Source organism: Geotrypetes seraphini, chromosome 1, assembly GCF_902459505.1.
Source record: "Geotrypetes seraphini chromosome 1, aGeoSer1.1, whole genome shotgun sequence".
NCBI classification, from domain to species: domain Eukaryota; kingdom Metazoa; phylum Chordata; class Amphibia; order Gymnophiona; family Dermophiidae; genus Geotrypetes; species Geotrypetes seraphini.
The window spans coordinates 119318645-119339031 of NC_047084.1; the positions used below are offsets into that span (position 1 = coordinate 119318645).

The following is a 20387-nucleotide window of genomic DNA, read 5'->3' on the forward strand; positions in this document are numbered from 1 at the left end:
TCTTCTTTGCCTTTTAATCCTTTGCTTTCTGTTATCTTATTAACCCTGCTTTCTTTTCCCCACCTTTATTTCCTCTCATTCTCCATCTCACTGCTTCTCAGGCCCCTATGAGGTTTAAGGAAAAGCATGGACTTCCTGTCTCTTATTTTTATTTTAAAAATGTATTAATCGATAACATCCAACAATTCTGTGTAAAACAATTAAAAATCAACAAACTGAAACACATACTAAATCCTCAATATATAACCGAATTCCGGCTTTCTTTTAAAGTATTGTAACCTGCTTGATTGGTCTCCTCAATGTCTTAAAACATCCGAAACCTCAATATGTAACCTCTATTTGTAACCAGAAACCTGCTTTCTTCAATGTTATGTAATTCTCCTGGAAATGCAGTTTCAAATTCAAATTTATTAAGATTTTATATACCACCTATCAAGGTTATCTAAGCGGTTTTTACAATCAGGTACTCAAGCATTTTCCCTCTCTGTCCCGGTGGGCTCACAATCTATCTAACGTACCTGGGGCTATGGAGGATTAAGTGACATTCCCAGGGTCACAAGGAGCAGCACGGGGTTTGAACCCACAACCCCAGGGTGCTGAGGCTGTAGATCCAACCACTGCACCACACACTCCTCCAAATGTCCAGCTATCTTCTGTTTAGAACCGCAAGGTACAGGTGGAATAGAAATCACTAATGTAATATAATAATATATAAAAACTAAATTTACAATTACAAGAACATAAGAATAGCCTTACTGGGTCAGACCAATGGTTATCTAGCCCAATAGCCCATTCTCACGGTGGCCAATCCAGCTCACTAGTACCTGGCCAAAACCCAAAGAGTAGCAACATTCCATGCTACTGATCCAGGGCAATCAGAGGCTTCCCCCATGTCTTTCTCAATAACAGACTATGGACTTTTTCTCCAGGAAATTGTCCAAACCTTTCTTAAAACCATCTATGCTATCTGCTCATACCACAACCTCTGGCAATGTGTTCCAGAACTTAACTATTCTCTGAGTGAAAAAATATTTCTTCCTATTTGTTTTAAAAGTATTTCCCTGCAATTTCATCGAGTGTCCCCTAGTCTTTGTAATTTGTAACGGAGTGAAAAATCGATCCATTTGCACCCCTTCTACTCCACTCAGGATTTTGTAGACTTCAATCATACCTCCTCTTAGCCGTCTCTTTTTCAAGCTGAAGAGCCCTAACTGTTTTAGTCTTTCCTCATATGAGGAGTTCCATCTCCTTTGTCATCTTGGTCAAAACACAGAAGAGACAGTTCGTTCTGGAAAGTGCTTACACTCTAGTCAAGACAGACAAACTGGATAAGAAGGTGCATCAATACACTGCTCAGTTGAGGGAATTATAGACAGAATTATAAGACAGATATTAGTGCTTAGAAGGTGGGTTGGAGTTTGGAATTGAAAGTATCTTCAAAAAAGTGGGCTTTGAGTCTGCATTTCAATACTGCCAGAAACGGAGCCTGACATACCGAGTCAGGCAGTTTGTTCCAGGCATATGGTTTAGCAAAGTAAAAGGGATGGAGTTTGGAGTTGGCTATAGAGGAAAAGGGTACAGATCAGAGAGACTTATATGATGGGTAGAGAGTGTGGGGAGAGGTAATCTTGCAGGCAGAATAGTATCTATATACTGTACTAATCCCCCAGATATTCAGCTGGCAGTGGTCAGCATTTTTTAACCTATACTATCCCCGACTAAATTAGTCCACAATATTCAGTGCTGGGGGCTCATTTCTGTAGAGTTGGCTGCCAGAACCTTTGTAGGTCCCAGCCAATAGTCAGCTAGGGCCCATATAACACAGGTAATAATGTTTTGATGGAAACCGTCTAGATGTAGACAGTATATACATTTTTAAATAAATAAATGCTGCCCTGGGTGAATATCAGCTGGGACCCACTTAGCTATTTTTTAAACTTTAAAGCCCTCCCTCCGACTTTCTGGCTTCCTTCCAAACCTACCTGATGATCCTGTTGGTCTGTAGGGGTTGGGTACAGATCCAAAGAAGAGAATGGCACAGGGATATATTTATCACTGTTCCCGCCCTGTCCCCACAAGCTCAGTCCTCATCTCCGCCCCGCAAGCTCGGTCCCCGAAAACTGTCAGATCCCATCCGCACAAGCATAAGAACATAAGAATTGCCACTGCTGGGTCAGACCAGTGGTCCATCATGCCCAGCAGTCCGCTCATGGTCAATGATCAGCACCCTAACTGAGACTAGCCTTACCAGCGTCTGTTCTTGTTCAGCAGGAACTTGTCTAACTTTGTCTAACTTTCCCCTATAACAGCCTCCGGAAGAGCATTCCAGCTTTCTACTACTCTCTGGGTGAAGAAGAACTTTCTTACGTTTGTACGGAATCTATCCCCTTTCAACTTTAAAGAGTGCCCTCTTGTTCTCCCTACCTAGGAGAGGGTGAACAACCTGTCCTTATCTACTAAGTCTATCCCCTTCAGAACCTTGAATGTTTCGATCATGCCCCGTCTCAGTCTCCTCTGTTCGAGGGAGAAGAGGCCCAGTTTCTCTAATCTTTTGCTGTACGGCAGCTCCTCCAACCCCTTAACCATCTTAGTCGCTCTTCTCTGGACCCTTTCGAGTAGTACCGTGTCCTTCTTCATGTATGGCGACAAGTACTGGATGTAGTACTCCAGGTGAGGGCGCACCATGGCCCGGTACGATAACCTCTGATCTGTTCATGATCCCCTTCTTTATCATTCCTAGCATTCTGTTTGCCCTTTTTGCCGCCGCCGCACATTGTGTGGACAGCTTCATCAACTTGTCGATCAGAACTCCCAAGTCCCTTTCCTGGGAGGTCTCTCCAAGTACTGCCTGGACATCCTGTATTCATGCATGAGATTTTTGTTACCGACATGCATCACTTTACACTGATCCACTTTGAACCTCATCTGCCATGTCGATGCCCATTCCTCGAGCCTGATTATGTCATGTTGTAGATCTTCGCAATTCCCCTGCGTCTTCACCACTCTGAATAACTTTGTATTGTCCGCAAATTTAATTACCTCGCTCGTCGTACCTATGTCCACATCGTTTAAAAAGATGTTAAAAAGCATGGGTCCAAGCACCGAGCTCTGTGGCACCCCACTGGTGATGCTCTTCCAGTCCGAATATTGTCCATTTACCCCCACTCTCTGTTTCCTATGCTCCAGCCAGTTTTTAATCCACGTGAGTATTTCACCCTTGATTCCATGGCTCTCAATTTTCCGAAGTAGTCGTTCATGTGGAACCTTGTCGAACGCCTTCTGAAAATACAGATATACAATGTTGACCAGATCGCCCTAGTCTGCTTACTCCCTCAAAGAAGTGCAGCAAGTTCGTCAAACACGATCTGCCTTTGCTAAAACCGTGCTGACTGGTCCTCATCAGCCCGTGTCCGTCAAGATGATCAATGATGCTGTCCTTTATCAGTGATTCTACCATCTTTCCCAGTACCGAGGTCAGACTCACAGGTCTGTAGTTTCCCGGATCTCCCCTCGAATCTTTCTTGAAGATCGGCGTAACATTTGCCACCTTCCAGTCTTCCGGAATCTTTCCCGATTTGATCGACAGATTGGCTATTTGTTGAAGCAGTTCTGTTATGGTCCCTTTCAGTTCCTTGATGACCCTCGGATGGATGCCATCCGGTCCCGGGGATTTATCACTCTTAAGCCTACACACCTCCTCTAGACTGACCATCAATCCTGTCAGCTTTCTGTCTTCGTTTCCAGCAAATAGCCTGATGGGTTCCGGTATGCTGTGTACATCTTTGGTAAATACAGACGCAAAAAATGTGTTCAGCTTGTCAGCAATTGCTTTGTCCTCTTTTAGTGCTCCCTTTATTCCATGGTCAGCCAATGGTCCCATCGCTTCCTTCGCGGATGGTGCAGAGAGATGAACTTCGGTTTCCTGGACCATGGAGAGGCACTTCAAGGACTACAGGGACCAGACGGGCTCCACCTGACCAGAAGAGAGAAGAATGTTTTCGGTAGACAACTGGCTCGCCTGCTCCAAAGGGCTTTAAAGTAGGTGAGTTGGGGGAGGGTACCCACTCTCATCCTGGTATGGTAAGTAACCACTCCATTACTGAGTCTGAGGTAAGTACTTTCATTGCAGACAGTACTGTAGGGGATAAACTAACTCAAAAGGGACAAAATAACTCAAATGGGGAAATAAGGGACACACTAAATCAAACGGGAAAATCTCCACACCGACCAGGCAAACACGAAGTATGGAAGGCTATGTACATTAATGCCCGCAGTTTAGGCAATAAAATTCTGGAATTAGAGACGGAAATGAGAAGCACCGACCTAGCTGTGGTAGCAATATCTGAAACCTGGTTCTCGGATTCCCATGGATGGGATGTGGCTATACCAGGATATAATTTACTCCACCGAGACAGAGAAGGCAAAAACGGAGGAGGGGTAGTGCTATATATCAAGGAGGAAATCAAAGTTACCAGAATCACAGGTGTTAAATATACAGGGGAGTCCCTCTGGATGAACCTTGCCAGGGGAAGTGGCAAATGCCTGTATCTGGGCATTGTATACAGACCTCCTAAACAACAGGACGACATAGACAAAGAATTAATCACGACTAAAAGTCAAAGAAGCTTATCTAGAGAAATCTAGAACTGTCAAAACAGCGGTCAGAAACACCAAACTCCAGATGGAAGAAAAGTTAGCTATGAATATTAAAAAAGGGGATAAATCCTTTTTCAGGTATGTTAATGATAGAAAGAGGAATACAGATGGGATAGTGCGCCTAAGGAAACCCGACGGTACCTATGCAGAATCGGACTCCAATAAAGCCAAACTACCAAACAAATACTTCTGCTCAGTCTTTACCTGTGAGGCGCCGGGATCCGGTCCACAGCTGCAAACAAGGGAGAGCTCAGAAGACCCATTCAGGAATTTTGAATTTACTACCAGCAGCATCTACCAAGAATTATCAAGGCTCAAAGTGAACAAAGCCATGGGACCGGATAAATTGCACCTCAGAGTGTTTAGGGAATTGAGAGATGTCCTGGCAGAACCGTTAGCCGCGCTCTTCAATCTTTCTCTGAGCACGGGAAAAGTTCCATTAGACTGGAAAACAGCTAACGTCATTCCGCTTCACAAAAAGGGATGCAGGTTAGAGACTGCAAATTACAGTCCGGTAAGTCTTACATCAATAGTGTGTAAACTTATGGAAACGTTGATTAAACACAAATTAGATATGGTTCTGGATGATGAGAGGCTGAGGGATCCCCACCAGCATGGATTTACAAAGGGAAGGTCCTGCCAATCCAATCTAATCAGCTTCTTTGACTGGGTAACAAAAAAACTAGATAAGGGAAAGTCCCTGGATGTAGTGTATCTGGACTTCAGTAAGGCTTTTGATAGTGTCCCACACCGTAGATTATTGAACAAGATGAGCTCGCTGGGACTAGGAGAAACATTAACTGCATGGATTAAAGACTGGCTCAGTGGCAGACTTCAAAGGGTGGTGATAAACGGTACTCCCTCCGAAACGTCAGAGGTGTTCAGTGGAGTACCGCAGGGCTCGGTCCTGGGTCCAATCCTATTTAATATCTTCATACGGGATCTGCCTCAGGGACTTCAGGGTAAAATTGCATTATTTGCCGACGACGCTAAATTATGCAATGTAGTGGGCAGAGGTACCGTACCTGACACTATGACATAGGACCTACTTTTACTGGAGCAATGGTCTACTATTTGGCAGCTGAGCTTTAATGCCAAGAAGTGTAAAGTTATGCACCTTGGTAGCGGAAACCCTTGCAAACCTACACTCTGAACGGTGAGACCTTAACTAGAACTGTTACAGAACGGGACCTGGGAGTAATCATTAGTGAAGATAAGAAGGCTGCCAATCAAGTGGAGAAAGCTTCATCCAAGGATAGACAAATGTTGGGTTGCATCCGGAGAAGTTTTGTCAGCCAAAAGCCCGAAGTGGTAATGCCACTTTACAGGTCCATGGTGAGACCACATCTGGAATACTGTGTTCAGTTTTGGAGGCCACTTTATCAAAAGGATGTACTGAGAATAGAATCAGTTCAGAGATTGGCCACGAGGATGGTCTCAGGACTCAAGGATCTCCCATATGAAGAATGTCTAGGTAAGTTACAACTATACTCTCTCTAGGAACGCAGAGAGAGGGGAGACATGATAGAGATGTTCAAATATGTTACTGGCCATGTGGAGGTGGAAGAAGATATCTTTTTCCTTGCAGAACCTACGGCGACAAGAGGGCATCCGCTAAAAATCAGGGGTGGGAGATTTCATGGTGACATTAGGAAGTATTTCTTCATCGAAAGGGTGGTTGATCGTTGGAATGATCTTCCACTTCAGGTTGTAGAGGCCAACAACGTGCTCGATTTTAAAAATAAATGGGATAAACATGTGGATTCACTTTGAGGAAGTGCTTAGGGAGCTGGGTTATTCGAGTGGGCAGACCTGTTGAGCCAACGTCCCTTTTCTGCCATCATACTCTGTTTCTATTTTAATATATCGAAAGAATGGCTTGAAGTTCATCGCCTCCTGAGCTATTTTTTCCTCGTCTCTTTTGGCCCCTGCGTTGATGTTGTTTGTGCTTGTTCCAGTTTTCATCCGTTTTTGACCTTTTCCATTCCTTAAATTAAGTTTTCTTGTCTGATTGCTTCCTTCACCTCTACAGTGAGCCACGCTGGTTCTTTGTTCTTTTTCCTCTTGGATCCCTTGTTGATATGTGGTATATATAGATTTTGCGCCTTAAAAAGGGACCAAGCTTGCTCTAGCATTTTTACAGTGCTTATCCTCTTCTTAATCTTCCCTACCATGAGTCTCATCCCTTCGTAATTCCCTTTTCTGAAGTTCAGTGCCGTGGCTGTCATTTTGGACCGATGTTTCTCCCCTGCGTCCAGATCAAAGCGGATCATATTGTGATTGCTGCTTCCCAGCGTCCCTTCTACTTCTACATCTTGTGCCGGTCCTCGCAGGCCATTTAGAATTAAGTCCAGAATTGCATTTCCTCTAGTATTTTCCTTGACAAGTTGTTCCAGGAAACAATCGCCTACAGCAGGGGTGCCCACGCTTTTTGGGCTTGGGAGCTACTTTTAAAATGACCAAGTCAAAATGATCTACCAACAATAAAATTTTTAAAAAACACAAAGCACACCATATGCAGAGAAAATGTTAATTATCATTCCTATTCCGGGGTTTTTTCAAAGAGGTCAAGGCAGATGACTCTGTGCACTGTCACCTCAGTAACAACCATACAAAAATAGACAAATATACCCCCCTCCCTTTTTACTAAACCACAATAGCAGTTTTTAGCGCAGGGAGCTGCACTAAATGCCCAGCGCTGCTCTCGACACTCATAGGCTCCCTGCACTAAAAACCGCTATTGCGGTTTAGTAAAAGGGGGCCATAGTGCAAAATATAGACAGCAGATATAAATTCAGACACATTTTTATCACTAAATTTAAAATAAAATCATTTTTCCTACCTTCCCTGCTTTCAGCCTGTATACTTCCTCTCCTCCAGACCTCATTTTCTCCCCCAACTTTTTCTTCCTCTCTCCCTGACCTTTCTTTCTCCTGCCTCCCTTTTTTTTTTTGTCTCTTCATGCCCCCTTTTTTTTTTGTTTCCCTTCTTTCCTTCTGTCTCCCTGCCTGCCCCCTTTCTTTCTTTCTTCATGCCCTCCCCCAAGCCACTGCCGCTGCCATATGGGAAAAGGCCCTCAAGCCACCGCCGCCACTATCGGGTAACAGGCCCCCAAAGCCGCTGCCGCCCCAAGCTCTCCCTGCCCTACCGGGCCGACCAGCATTCCTCTCCCCGACGTCAATTGGCGGTAAAAGGTCTCGTCCCCATTCCTGCGGGGCGGTGAAAGGTCTTGTCCCCATTCCTGTGGTAAACCAGTTGCAAATGTCTCCATTCCTGTGGATTTACTGTGGTGACCACAGTTTCCCACAGTAAATGGTACCCTTGTCATTCTCTAAACCAAAGTCCCTTTGCTCCTACCCCTCGGCAAATGCCTTCCAGATCATGATACAATACTTTGTAGTATCACAAGCTGCCGCAAGAATTCATAGCTGCCATTTACTAAGGGAAGCCGCAAGGGGCAGGAACTTTTACGTATCACCAGGGATATCAGGTAGGCCCGGGGAGGGGGGGGAATTTTGGAGGAGAGGAGGACTTTTGATTCTTGTGGGTTGGTAGGAGGGAGGGAGCTATTTTGGAGACCAGAAAGGGGATGGGCGAAGGGCTATCAAGTTAGAAAATAGTTATACAAGTGAGGTCCAGTATTCATTGCTGGGCCCACAGAGCTAAACCTTTAATTTAGGACAGCTTTTGAGCTGTCCTAAACTAACCCACTTAGCTATGTGCGCCCTGGCACTAAATATTGCCAGCACCCACATAACCCCCGGGCTCTTCCCAGTGCTGCCCCTGACCTGCCCACTTGGGGGGAGTGATATTCAGTGGCACTGTCTGCTTAAGTGTTGCTCAGTATCACCTCTTAGGCATTGGAAACCTGCTTCTTGCTGGCTTTCCGCTAAACCATCTCTCTCCCCTTCCATCTGTTCAGAACTCTGCTGCACCCCTCATATTCCGCCAATGGCACTATGCCCACATTACCCCTCTGTTCAAGTCCCTTCATTGGCTCCCTATCCATTTCCACAAACAGGTCAAACTCCTCTTACTGACCCACAAATGTATTTCCTCTGCAGCTCCTCAGTATCTGTTCTCCTCCCCCCCCCCCCCCCTGTGTTTATAGCTAGATAAAATTTGGCATATTGCTGACATGGAGAAATTGATCTGGCTTCGTAAACATAAATTCCAGAAATATGAGTTATTCTGGGCACCTCTTTCAAATTGGTAAAGTGTCTTAATATCCCTCTAAATTCATTGCAATTTAGACATACTGTACTCTCCTTTATACTAATATAGATTATGAAATGATATATTACATCTTGTGTTTCTGGTAATTGTTACCTTTTGGTTTATATATGATCTTTCTCTAGATCACCTGTTGATTTCTTGAGCTTGGTTACTGGCTCTGTGTTTATGTTTCTATGTTCATACATTTGCCCATACATTACATGTATACAGTGGTACCTTGGAATCCGAACTTAATCCGTTCCAGAACCCTGTTTGAATTCCAAAATGTTCAAGTTTCAAGACAATTTTTTCCCATTGAAAATAATAGAAACTGGATTAATCCGTTCCTTGGTCACACAGATCGGGCCCCCGCCGGCATAGGCAGCAAGATAGACAACAGCAACTGCAAGCGGTGCTCAGCCCAAAGCTTCCCTCCCAGGTGGAAACAGGAAGCTGCGTCAGAGGGGAAGCTTTGGGCTGAGCACCGCTTGCAGTTCCCATACGTTCGGATTCTGGGGCAAAATTTAATTTAAAAAAGGTTTGGATTCCAAATTCGAGTTCTGGGGTGTTTGGATTCCGAGGTACCACTGTATTTCCATTACATTGATTGTAGTTGTTGGTCAAACTGAAGATCTCAGTTATGTATTTCAAATGATTGTTTTGTATGTACTGCTCTTAATTTTTTCAAACTATAATAAAAATGATTTGATATTAAAAAATAAAGAATGGACATAATTGCAGTTATCTTTTCTGGGTGACTTCTTTTTATGTTTCTGTGTCATGAAGTTATGATGATCCATTTATACAGTTCTTCAAATTAATGGACTGATATTTTCCGTAGTTTATCTAGGAAACAATCTGACATTGAGACCTGTAAGGATTTGCCCCCCCCCTCCCTTTTTACAAAACCTTGAGAGTGGTTTTTAGCGTCGGCCGGCACACTGAATGCTCCACGCTGCTCCCAACACTCATTAGGAAAGCATCGGGAGCAGCACACTGGTCAGCGTTAAAAACCACTATCACAGTTTTGTAAAAGGGGGGTTGGTGTCTGTGTTGCTCTCTCATTTTTGCTTTTGATGTAATGTGTCTTTATATATCTTATATATTCCATATATATTTTAATTTATTTGTAATCTCTGGCTACTCCATATTTTATTTCATTTGCAATCATACTGTTATTGTATATTTTAATTTATATATTATTTTATATTTTATTTTGTATCAATGTTTTGAAATGTTTGTGTATTTTTTAGACCCCGGATGCCGGATGGGTCTTGTTCTCTCCTTCATTAACCATTGTTTTGCCCTCGTGATCATTCTCTATTTCTATGGGCAACACTCTCCTCCTCCCTGTCAGCTCACAACCTCAGGGTTGACTCCTCTCTCTCCTTCTCCACTCAGATACAACAAACCGCTAAAGCCTGCCGCTTCTTCCTCTATAATATTACCAAAATCCGACTTCTCCTTTCCAAGCACACTGCCAAAACCCTTTTCCACACCCTCAGTTTACTGCAACTATTTCTCTCAAGTCTTCCGCTCAACTATCTTTCTCCCCTTCAGTCCATTCAAAATTCTGCTACATGACTTATATTCCATGAAAGCTGCCATACTCACATTATCCCTCTCCTCGGGTCACTTCAACTGGTTCCCCATCCATTTCCGAATACAGTTCAGACTCCTCTTACTGACTTACAAGTGCAGCCCCTCAATATCTCTCCTCACTTATCTCCTCCTATTCTCCCCCGTGTGAACTCTATTCATCAGGCAAGTCCCTCCTATCCATACTTTCCTCCTCCAATGCCCACTCCAGATCCCGTCCTTTCTATTTTGCTGCCTCATATGCCTGGAACAGACTGCCTGAGTCAATACTTCAAACTTTGCGTCTAGTAGTATTCAAATCCAAGCTAAAAGCCCACTTTTTCAAGGCTCCTTTCAACCCCTAACTCCCATTCTGTAATTTACCTATGTCCATCCTATCATTCTCTCTGCAAGAAACTCCCCAACCCTGTCTGTACAAATTAGATTGTAAGTTCTTCTGAGCAGGGACCATCTGTTAAATGTACATCACTGCGTATGCCTTTCAGCACTATAGAAATGATAACATTTCATTTTTAGACTGCAAAACCTTTCAGTTCAATGGGGTTTACAAAAAAATAAAAAGAAAGCTGTATAACAATATCCTTCAAATCAGTGTATTTCCTACAAATATAGCAGCCATTAAAACAATCAGTTGATTTTAATCATTTCTGAAGTGCATATAGGACGATGAAAGCACGAGCAATTTGCGAAACTCAACATCCCAGCTGGCTGCCTGATAAGCTAACGGAAGGAAACACGAATAACTTTCAAAACACTTCAGACCAAATCCCCCCAGTTTATTGAAAAATACCTGATCTCATATGAGCCATCATGCCTCCTCAGATCTTCAGACCATAAATTACTTACCGTTTCCTTGTTGCAAATTATCGGCACTAAATGTCAAGACACTTTTTCCGTGGTTGCCCCTCAACTTTGGAACGCCCTGCCCACTTTTGTGAGGGAAGAAAATAACTTAGGGCTAGATTCACTAACCTTCGATCCGTGTCCGTTTGCATGCAGGCCGACAAATTTACTAAAAACCTGCATGCAAATGGGGGCAATCGTTGGCATGCCTCCCACTGACCGCACAGATCGTTAGAGAGCGATCCTTGAGCATGTGCACACCATCTTCCTTGCCTGTAGATGGTCTGCACATGCTCTCAGCAGGAAACCTTTTTTTTTTTTTTTTTGCAAGCACGTGGTTGTAACCTGTTTTAAGCCTGCGGGTTAAAACCACGGGCTTGCACTGTGGGGAAGGGCAGGAGATTGGGGCAGGCAGCAGATCGGGGTAGAGAGCAGGAGATTGGGGCTGAAGGCAGGGCAGTTGGAAAGGACCTGAGCAACTGGTCCTCAGCAGCCACTTATTTTGGATCGGTCAGCCCAGTCGGTGTCTTTTTTTTTTTTTGTGAATCGCGTCCCTGCCTTCTTTGCATGCCGTTTCCCCTCATTTGCATGCATGGATCGGTACACAGGTTAGTGAATTGGGTCAGAGGGAAATCGGGTCACAAAGCTGACGCATATCGATCGGTACACGATCGGTTTGCTTAGTGAATCTAGCCCTTAGACCGCTTTAAAGGCCTTCTCAGGAGCCATCTATTCAAAGAAGCCTTTGATACTAATCACTTTTCATTCTTTTGCACTTCAAGCTTTCCAAAGAAACAATAGGCAGTATTTCGCCTCCTTTTCTTCTCTTCTGCCTTTCGTTTCTTGTAAGTTTAGTCTAGTCTGTTCAATATTACTTTACAGCTATTGGCACTTTAATTTAATTCATTACGTCTTGGGAGATTATTTGCTATACTTTTTCCAGGAGTGAATGGTTGAAAGGCATTTATTTATTTACGTTTGTTTTTTTTCACACATAAAGGACAACATGATGTATGAGGCAGTTCTTATCTAGACTTTTGTCTGGTTGATGCTAGTCATCAGTGAGTTACAGCCTGAGCCAAAAAACTTTACGTGCCATTCGAAAGGCTCATACTGATGTCCATTATATATAAGGGGCTTATGTATTACAGGCCTGCCTAATATTATTTAAATTTAATCTCAATTTTACTTTTTCCTTTCAAACTTTCCCTTTTGGGAGAATTCTTACTGTGAGCCAATTCCCCCCCTTTTTTCAATATTAAGTACAAGTTTCAAGTTTATTAGTTATTTGATTAATCGCCTATCACAATTACTAAGCGATGTACAAAAAATAACATAAATTTCTAAAATGTACAAAAAATAAGAGGTAAACATTAACAACAATATAAAAATCATAAAAAACAGACAAATTAAAACAAGGTAATTAAAACTATAACAGGGAAACAATGGGGTAGAAGGGGAAGAAATACAATTTATGATAGGAAAGAGAAAACGATTAAAGGTAAAATACAAAAGGAATGGGAAAAACAAATAAATTATTGGAAATAAAAATGCACAAAAGAATAAAATAGAAAGCAGATAGAAAGAGCAATTAACATTTCAATTAGACATTGAAAGCATCTTTAAAAAGAAAGCTCTTAAGTTGGCTCTTGAATTTATCCAGATTCTTCTCCTCTCTTAAATAAAGTGGGAGAGAATTCCATGTCTGTGGTGTCGTGTGGTTCGAGTATTTATGATTTTAAGAGTAGGAATGACCAATAAAAGTTGTTCATTAGATCTTAAAATTTTAGGAGAAGTATATGGAATTAAAGCTTTGTAAATAAAAGCTGGGGTTTTGTATAGTAACGATTTAAAAGTGAGTACATCACTTAATTAATTTTGTTTTAACTTCTTTAAGATATTTGTATTCTTATTGGTGTTTTTTTATTTGAACCCCACCATTTTAAATTGTTAACTTGCTTAGACAATTGATAAGTGATTCTATCAAATTTTAATAAAAACTTGAAACTTGGGGCTCCTTTTACAAAGCTGCGCTAGGGCCTTAACGCACAGAATAGCACGCACTAAATTTCCGCATGCGCTAGCCACTACCACCTCCTTTTGAGCAGACGGTAGATTTGCGGCTAGCGTGCGCACGATAAAAGCACTAGCGCGGCTTTGTAAAAGGAGCCCTTGATAATGAAGTAACTCCTAATGCGCGATTTACATGACAAAAGTAAAAACGAGCAAATTGATCTACCAAATACCCAAGAGCCTGCCTTGAAGTGCTTTAAAACAGTGAGACCCAAATTTAAACAATATTCCAGCCTCAAATGGAAGCCAATAGTAGTGGAAATTAAGCTTCCCTCAGGTCACAACTTATGAATTCAAATTATAAAACGGCTTGTTTCAAGTCTTCCATTTTTATTTAAGTAAATAGAGAATTTCCATAGTCCTCTGGCATCTTGCATCCTTACCAACTGGGTTTTATGGTATAAAAGCAAGATTGATATCAATAATCTGTGCATCTACTTGGGCAAGTGTTTCTTTGATGTAATTGATCATGCTATAGTATTAAAGTGTTCTGAAGTCAATGGAACAGGCTTGGATTTCCTCAGTTTGTGAAAATTGAAACTAAAGGGTATGTTTAGTAACGTGGTCTAATAAATGGGCTTTGTGTGAGCCAACGCGGGACTTTCCCCACACGCTAAGCCCATTTTAGCACATCCAGGAAATAGGGCAATTCCAGTATTTTTCTTTCCGGAGTCGATCTTAACAATTGTGGGGCTCTCTGCAGTGAAACCCCTTCCTCCCAGCCTTGCCCCAGCCCCTGTTGATAAAAATTTTTTAATGAAATTTCAAATAACTTAAAACATTTCTCTTTAAAGACGCTTTTGATAATTGACGAAACTTACTGTAGCTTAGAATATTTTATTGTACTATATTACACTGTTTTTTTTTGTTATTCATTTTGTATTTTTCCTTTTTTGTTCTACTTTCCTATAATGATTTGTATTTCATCTCCCTCCTTTCCTTGTGTTCTCAAGTTTGTAATCATAATCGTAATTTTTTTTTTTTTTTTGTTAATATTGTAAGTTAATATGTATTGTTCTGTTTTGTATAATTTCCCAGAAATTGTAATTTTAATTTGTTCATCGCTTTGAAATACGATTAAGCGATTAATCAAAACAACTATTAAACTTGAAACTTGATAATGACAAATCAAGAAAACCTTGCACAAAAAACCATACTCAAATAACCACAATGTTATCATAGGAAACCTGTGTTCGAGTGGGTGCTCACCTGGGAAGTAGCGATCATCAAACGGTTTGGTTTGATATAACGGCTAAAGTGGAGAGCGGCCGCACGATACATAAAGTCCTAGATTTCAAACGTACGGACTTTAATGCAATGGGAGAGTACCTGAAGAAAGAGCTGTTAGGATGGGAGGACATAAGAGAAGTGCCACTGTATCGAGCAATGGTGCGCCCACATCTGGAATACTGCGTCCAATACTGGTCGCCATACCTCAAGAAGGACATGGCAGTACTCGAAAGGGTCCAGAGGAGGGCAACGAGGATGATAAAGGGTATGGAGAACCTTTCATATGCCGAACGGTTAGACAGGCTGGGGCTCTTTACCCTGGAGAAGCGGAGACTGAGAGGGGACATGATAGAAACTTATAAAATCATGAAAGGCATAGAGAAGGTGGAGAGGGACAGATTCTTTAGACTAGCAGGGACAACTAAAACAAGAGGTCATTCAGAAAAACTGAGAGGAGACAGATTCATAACGAATGCAAGGAGGTTCTTCTTCACTCAGAGGGTGGTGGACACCTGGAACGCGCTTCCCGGAGAGGTAATAAGACAGAGTACAATTCTGGGGTTCAAAAAGGGACTGGATGACTTCCTGGAAGCGAAGGGGATAACAGGGTACAGATAGAGGTTTACCGTACAGGACATTGAGCGAATAGGGTATGGATATTTCAGGTTAGGTAGGAAACACTTTCAGGTCATGGACCTGGGGGGCCACCGCGGGAGCGGACTGCCGGGCACGATGGACCCCTGGTCTGACCCGGCAGAGGCAACGCTTATGTTCTTATGGAAAGACAGTGGTCTAAGCTGAAAGGAGCGATAAAAATGGCTACGGACCTTTATGTGAAGAAAATCAATAAAAACAAGAGAAAAAGGAAGCCGATATGGTTCTCCAACCTAGTGGCTGAGAAAATAAAGGTGAAAGAGTTGGCGTTCGTGAAATATAAAAAAAAACAAGAAGAGGAGAGCAGAAAGGACTACAGGGTGAAACTGAAAGAAGCCAAGAGAGAGATACGTCTGGCGAAAGCACAGGCAGAAGAACATATGGCTAAAAATGTAAAAAAGGTAGACAAAAATTTTTTCAGATATATTAGTGAAAGGAGGAAGATGAAAAATGGAATTGCTAGGCTAAAAGATGCTGGGAACCAATATGTGGAAAGTGATTAGGAGAAAGCAAATGTGCTAAACAAATACTTCTGTTCTATGTTCACAGAAGAAAATCCTGGAGAAGGACCGAGATTGTCTAGCAAAGTTACACGAGAAAATGGAGTAGATTCTGCGCCGTTCACGGAGGAGGGTGTTTATGAGCAACTTGAAAAACTGAAGGTGGACAAAGCGATGGGACCAGACAGGATCCATCCCAGGATACTAAGGGAGCTCAGAGAGGTTCTGGCGAGTCCTATTAAAGACTTGTTCAACAAATCTCTGGAGACGGGAGTGATTCCTGGGGACTGGAGGAGAGCGGATGTGGTCCCTATTCATAAAAGTGGTCACAGGGATGAAGCAGGAAACTACAGGCCGGTGAGCCTCACTTCAGTTGTTGGAAAAATAATGGAAGTGTTGCTGAAAGAAAGGATAGTGTATTTCCTTGAATCTAATGGGTTACAGGATCCGAGGCAACATGGCTTTACAAAAGGTAAATCGTGCCAAACGAACCTGATTGAATTTTTTGATTGGGTGACCAGAGAGCTGGATCGAGGACATATGCTAGATGTAATTTACTTGGATTTCAGCAAAGCCTTTGATACAGTTCCTCATAGGAGGCTGTTGAACAAACTTGAAGGGCTGAAGATAGGACCCAAAGTGGTGAACTGGGTCAGAAACTGGCTGTCGGACAGACGCCAGAGGGTGGTGGTTAATGGAAGTCGCTCGAAGGAAGGAAAGGTGAGTAGTGGAGTCCCTCAGGGATCAGTGCTGGGGCTAATCCTGTTCAATATGTTTGTAAGTGACATTGCTGAAGGGTTAGAAGGAAAAGTGTGCCTTTTTGCAGATGATACCAAGATTTGTAACAGAGTAGATACCGAAGAAGGAGTGGAAAATATGAAAAAGGATCTGCAAAAGTTAGAGGAATGGTCTAATGCCTGGCAACTAAAATTCAATGCAAAGAAATGCAGAGTAATGCATTTGGGGATTAATAATAGGAAGGAACCGTATATGCTGGGAGGAGAGAAGCTGATATGCACGGACAGGGAGAGGGACCTTAGGGTGATATTGTCCGAAGATCTAAAGGTGAAAAAACAGTGTGACAAAGCAGTGGCTGCTGCCAGAAGGATGCTGAGTTGTATAAAGAGAGGCGTAGTCAGTAGAAGGAAGAAGGTGTTGATGCCCCTGTACAGGTCATTGGTAAGGCCCCATTTGGAGTATTGTGTTCAATTTTGGAGACCGTATCTGGCGAAGGACATAAGAAGACTTGAGGCGGTCCAGAGGAGGGCGACGAAAATGATAGGAGGCTTACGCCAGAAGACGTATGAGGAGAAACTGGAAGGGGCAGAGATGGGCGGGCCTGGGGGCAGGTCTAGGGGGTCCAGATTTTACTGACATAAATTCTGGTAATCCTAACTCTAACCCTTCAGTCTGGAGAGGCAATTCTGACCCTGTCAGGCATTTTCTGTGGGATTGATTTTGGCGTGTAATCTTGTCTAAATTCTGATTTGAATGCATACTGCTAGCAGAGTATCATTAGCTCCCATCAGTAGGGATCTTGGCGATCCAGGTCCTCCCGCTCAGCTAATGACCCCCCAGAATAACCACGCTTGTCAGAATAAAGATATTATCACAGTCTGACTATTACACTTTTCTCTTCCTTTTCCTTCTCAGGAAACAGGCTAGAAGGAGTCAAAGATGATAACCCAAGAATGATGGGGAGGAAGAGCATGAACGCCAAACGCTGCTGCTTCCTGTTTTCTAAAAGATTCACATCTCATCCAGCACTTACCCTGGTAAGAAACCACATGCTAAAGCAGCCTGACAACCTGGGGAACTGGATTTGATTCATGCTACAGCTCCTTGTCTCTCTGGGCAAATCACTTAGCACTCCATATGTAAACCGCTGTGATTGTAACCACAGAAAGCCAGTATATCAAGTCTGATTCCCTTTCATGTTCTATCTTTTGGGATATCTTGTGCAAGTGATGAACTTGGCATTCTCGAAGGTTAATTCTTAGCGACATGGTTTCTCCTCCTTATAATTATATTATGTGGTTATTATTGATAATTAATACTGTAGTTTGGTGTTTCAATCCTCAGATAAGTTGTTTTTATCCTCCACTACCAATTCCAGACTTTGTTCCTTTCATCTCGCTGCCCCGTATGTCTGGAATAAACTACCTGAGTCCGTGCGGCATGTCCTTTCACTTCCCTTGTTCAAAAGTTGACTGAAAAGCCTCATCAACTCTCGCCTAGACTACTGCAACCTGCTTCTCACTGGCCTTCCACTAAACCATCTCTCTCCCCTTCAATCTGTTCACAACTCGGCTGCACGCCTCCTATTCAGCCAATGGCGTTATGCCCTCATTACTCCTCTCCTCAAGTCACTTCATTGGCTCCATATCCATGTCCGCATACAACTCAAACTCTTCTTACTGACCTACAAGTGTATTTGCTCCTCAGCTCCTCAGTATCTCTCCTCTGTCATCTCTACCCACACTCCCCCTGGGTACTCCGCTCATCGGATAAGTCTCTGTAATCTGTACCCTCCTCCTCCACTGCCAATTCCAGACTTCATTCCTTTCATCTTGCTGCCCCATATTGCTGGAACAAACTACCTGAGTCCAAGTGTCAAGCATTACATTACATTGTACTTATTAACCGCATTACCAAAAAGTTCTATGCGGTTTACAAAAGATTAATGATAAACATGATCCATGAAATAGAATGAATTAAGTAGTCAAATATTAGGTTTTCAGCTGTTTTCTGAAATGTTTATAAGAATCAGCTGTGAGCAGCAATGAGTGAAATTCTTTTTCGTGAGAGGCTGCCTGAGATGCTAAAGAGTGATTAAGGAATTTCTTACTTTTACAACACTTTACAGAAGGAAAATCAAACAAGGCCTGAGCTTTTCTACTATACAGTGGTACCTCGGTTTACGAGTGCACCAGTTTGCGAGTGTTTTGCAAGACGAGCAAAACACTCAGCAAACTTTTGTCTTGTAAACCGAGCACTGCCCCGATAAATGAGCACTCAGCAATGGTGGCCCAGGGGTGAGTACTTGCCTGCGGGTGCTGCACAGTGATTCCAAAGTGGTGCCTTCCTTGCCTCGGGGTCCCCATGCGGCTGCCCTCCTGCTTCAGCGATGCCTCTGCCTTCCGTCAGCGCTCTCCCGGCTCCCATCTAAACTGGCCATCCTGAATGAGCATGCGCGCGACTTCTCTCTCCTCTCCTAAGTCAGCCACTGCCCCAACAACACGCTCACCACGTACAAGCACCCAGGACGTCCTTGTACATGGTGAGCGTGTTGTCGGGGGACAGGCTGACTTAGGAGAGGAGAGAGAAGTCGCGCACATGCTCATTCAGGATGGCGGTCGGTTTAGATGGGAGCCGGGAGAGCGCTGATGGACGGCAGAGGCATCGCTGAAGCAGGAGGGCAGCTGCATGGGGACCCCGAGGCAAGGAAGGCACCACTTTGGAATCGCTGTGCAGCACCTGCAGACAGGTACTCACCCCTAGGCCACCATTGCAAACTTCGGTTGTGGAACAAATCTTCTGAGTTTGCATTAAAACCTATGGGGAACTTTGCTTTGAAAAACGAGCATTTTGGATTACGATCCTGGAACAGATTATGCTCGTAAACCAAGGTACCACTGTATTTATATGTAGCTATGGAGAAACTATCAACCAGATAGATAGGAGCTAAGCCGTGCAGAACCTTATAGCAGAAACAGGCCAGCTTAAACAGTACCCGGTCTCCACAGGCCATAAAACAACGTAACATGATCGCAGTTCTTCAATCCGTAGATCAATCTGACTGCCGTCTTTTGAATTCATAGTAATCTTGACAGTTCTTTCTTGGTGGTTGACAGATAAACAATGTTACAATAGTCAAGGAGACTCAATAGGAGCGACTGGACCAATAATTTGAAGGCAGAGAATTCAAAGTAAGGTCTAATTGTTCGCAATCTCCATAAAGTAAAATAGCTTTTACGTACGACAAAGTGCCAGGTTTTGAAAAGCCATCCGGATGCTAGGACACCCCACCCTCACCGTTTGCAGCCTTAACTCTTCTCAATGGTATAGCCAGCTTCTGGAGCGCAATATAGGGGGATGCACATTCAGTTAGATATTGTGGGCCATGGGATTACTATGTAGCAACTGATTTAGGGTAAATGACCATAAATAAACAGACACTCCATGAAAGCAGCTGCCAAAGCGTTATTTTTTTCTTGTCTTTTCAGTAACTTCTGTCCATCTCACATTGAACAATCTATAAAAATACTGGGAGTAACGTTGGATAAACATCTTACATTGGAAAAACATACTGATTTATTGTTTTTTCGGTGCTTTGGAAGCTTTGCAGCATTAAGAAGTATTTCGATGAAGCCTCCTTTCGCCTGTTGGTTCAGTCCTCTATCTTAAGTATTCTTGACTACTGTAATATTGTATATTTAGGGGCTTAGAAGAAAATTCTCCAAAAAATAAGAGTAGTCCAGAATACTGCTATTCGCCTCATTTTTGGCTTTAAAAAATGGGAGCACGTTACTCCATTTTATGAAAAACTCCATTGGTTGCCGATGGAGTCCAGAGTTTTGTTTAAGTTTTCATGCATCTGTTATAAAGTAGTTTTTG

At 42.9% G+C, this 20387-nt stretch overlaps 1 protein-coding gene across 1 annotated transcript in view; it reads left to right on the top strand.

Moving 5' to 3' along the window:
• Positions 1–20387, top strand: part of LOC117356932 (long-chain-fatty-acid--CoA ligase ACSBG2-like) — a 102682-nt gene that overhangs the window by 1518 nt on the left and 80777 nt on the right. The window contains exon 2 of the mRNA XM_033936894.1: positions 17424–17545. Coding sequence (XP_033792785.1) covers positions 17424–17545 — 122 coding nt within the window. The remainder of the gene's footprint in view (positions 1–17423; positions 17546–20387) is intronic.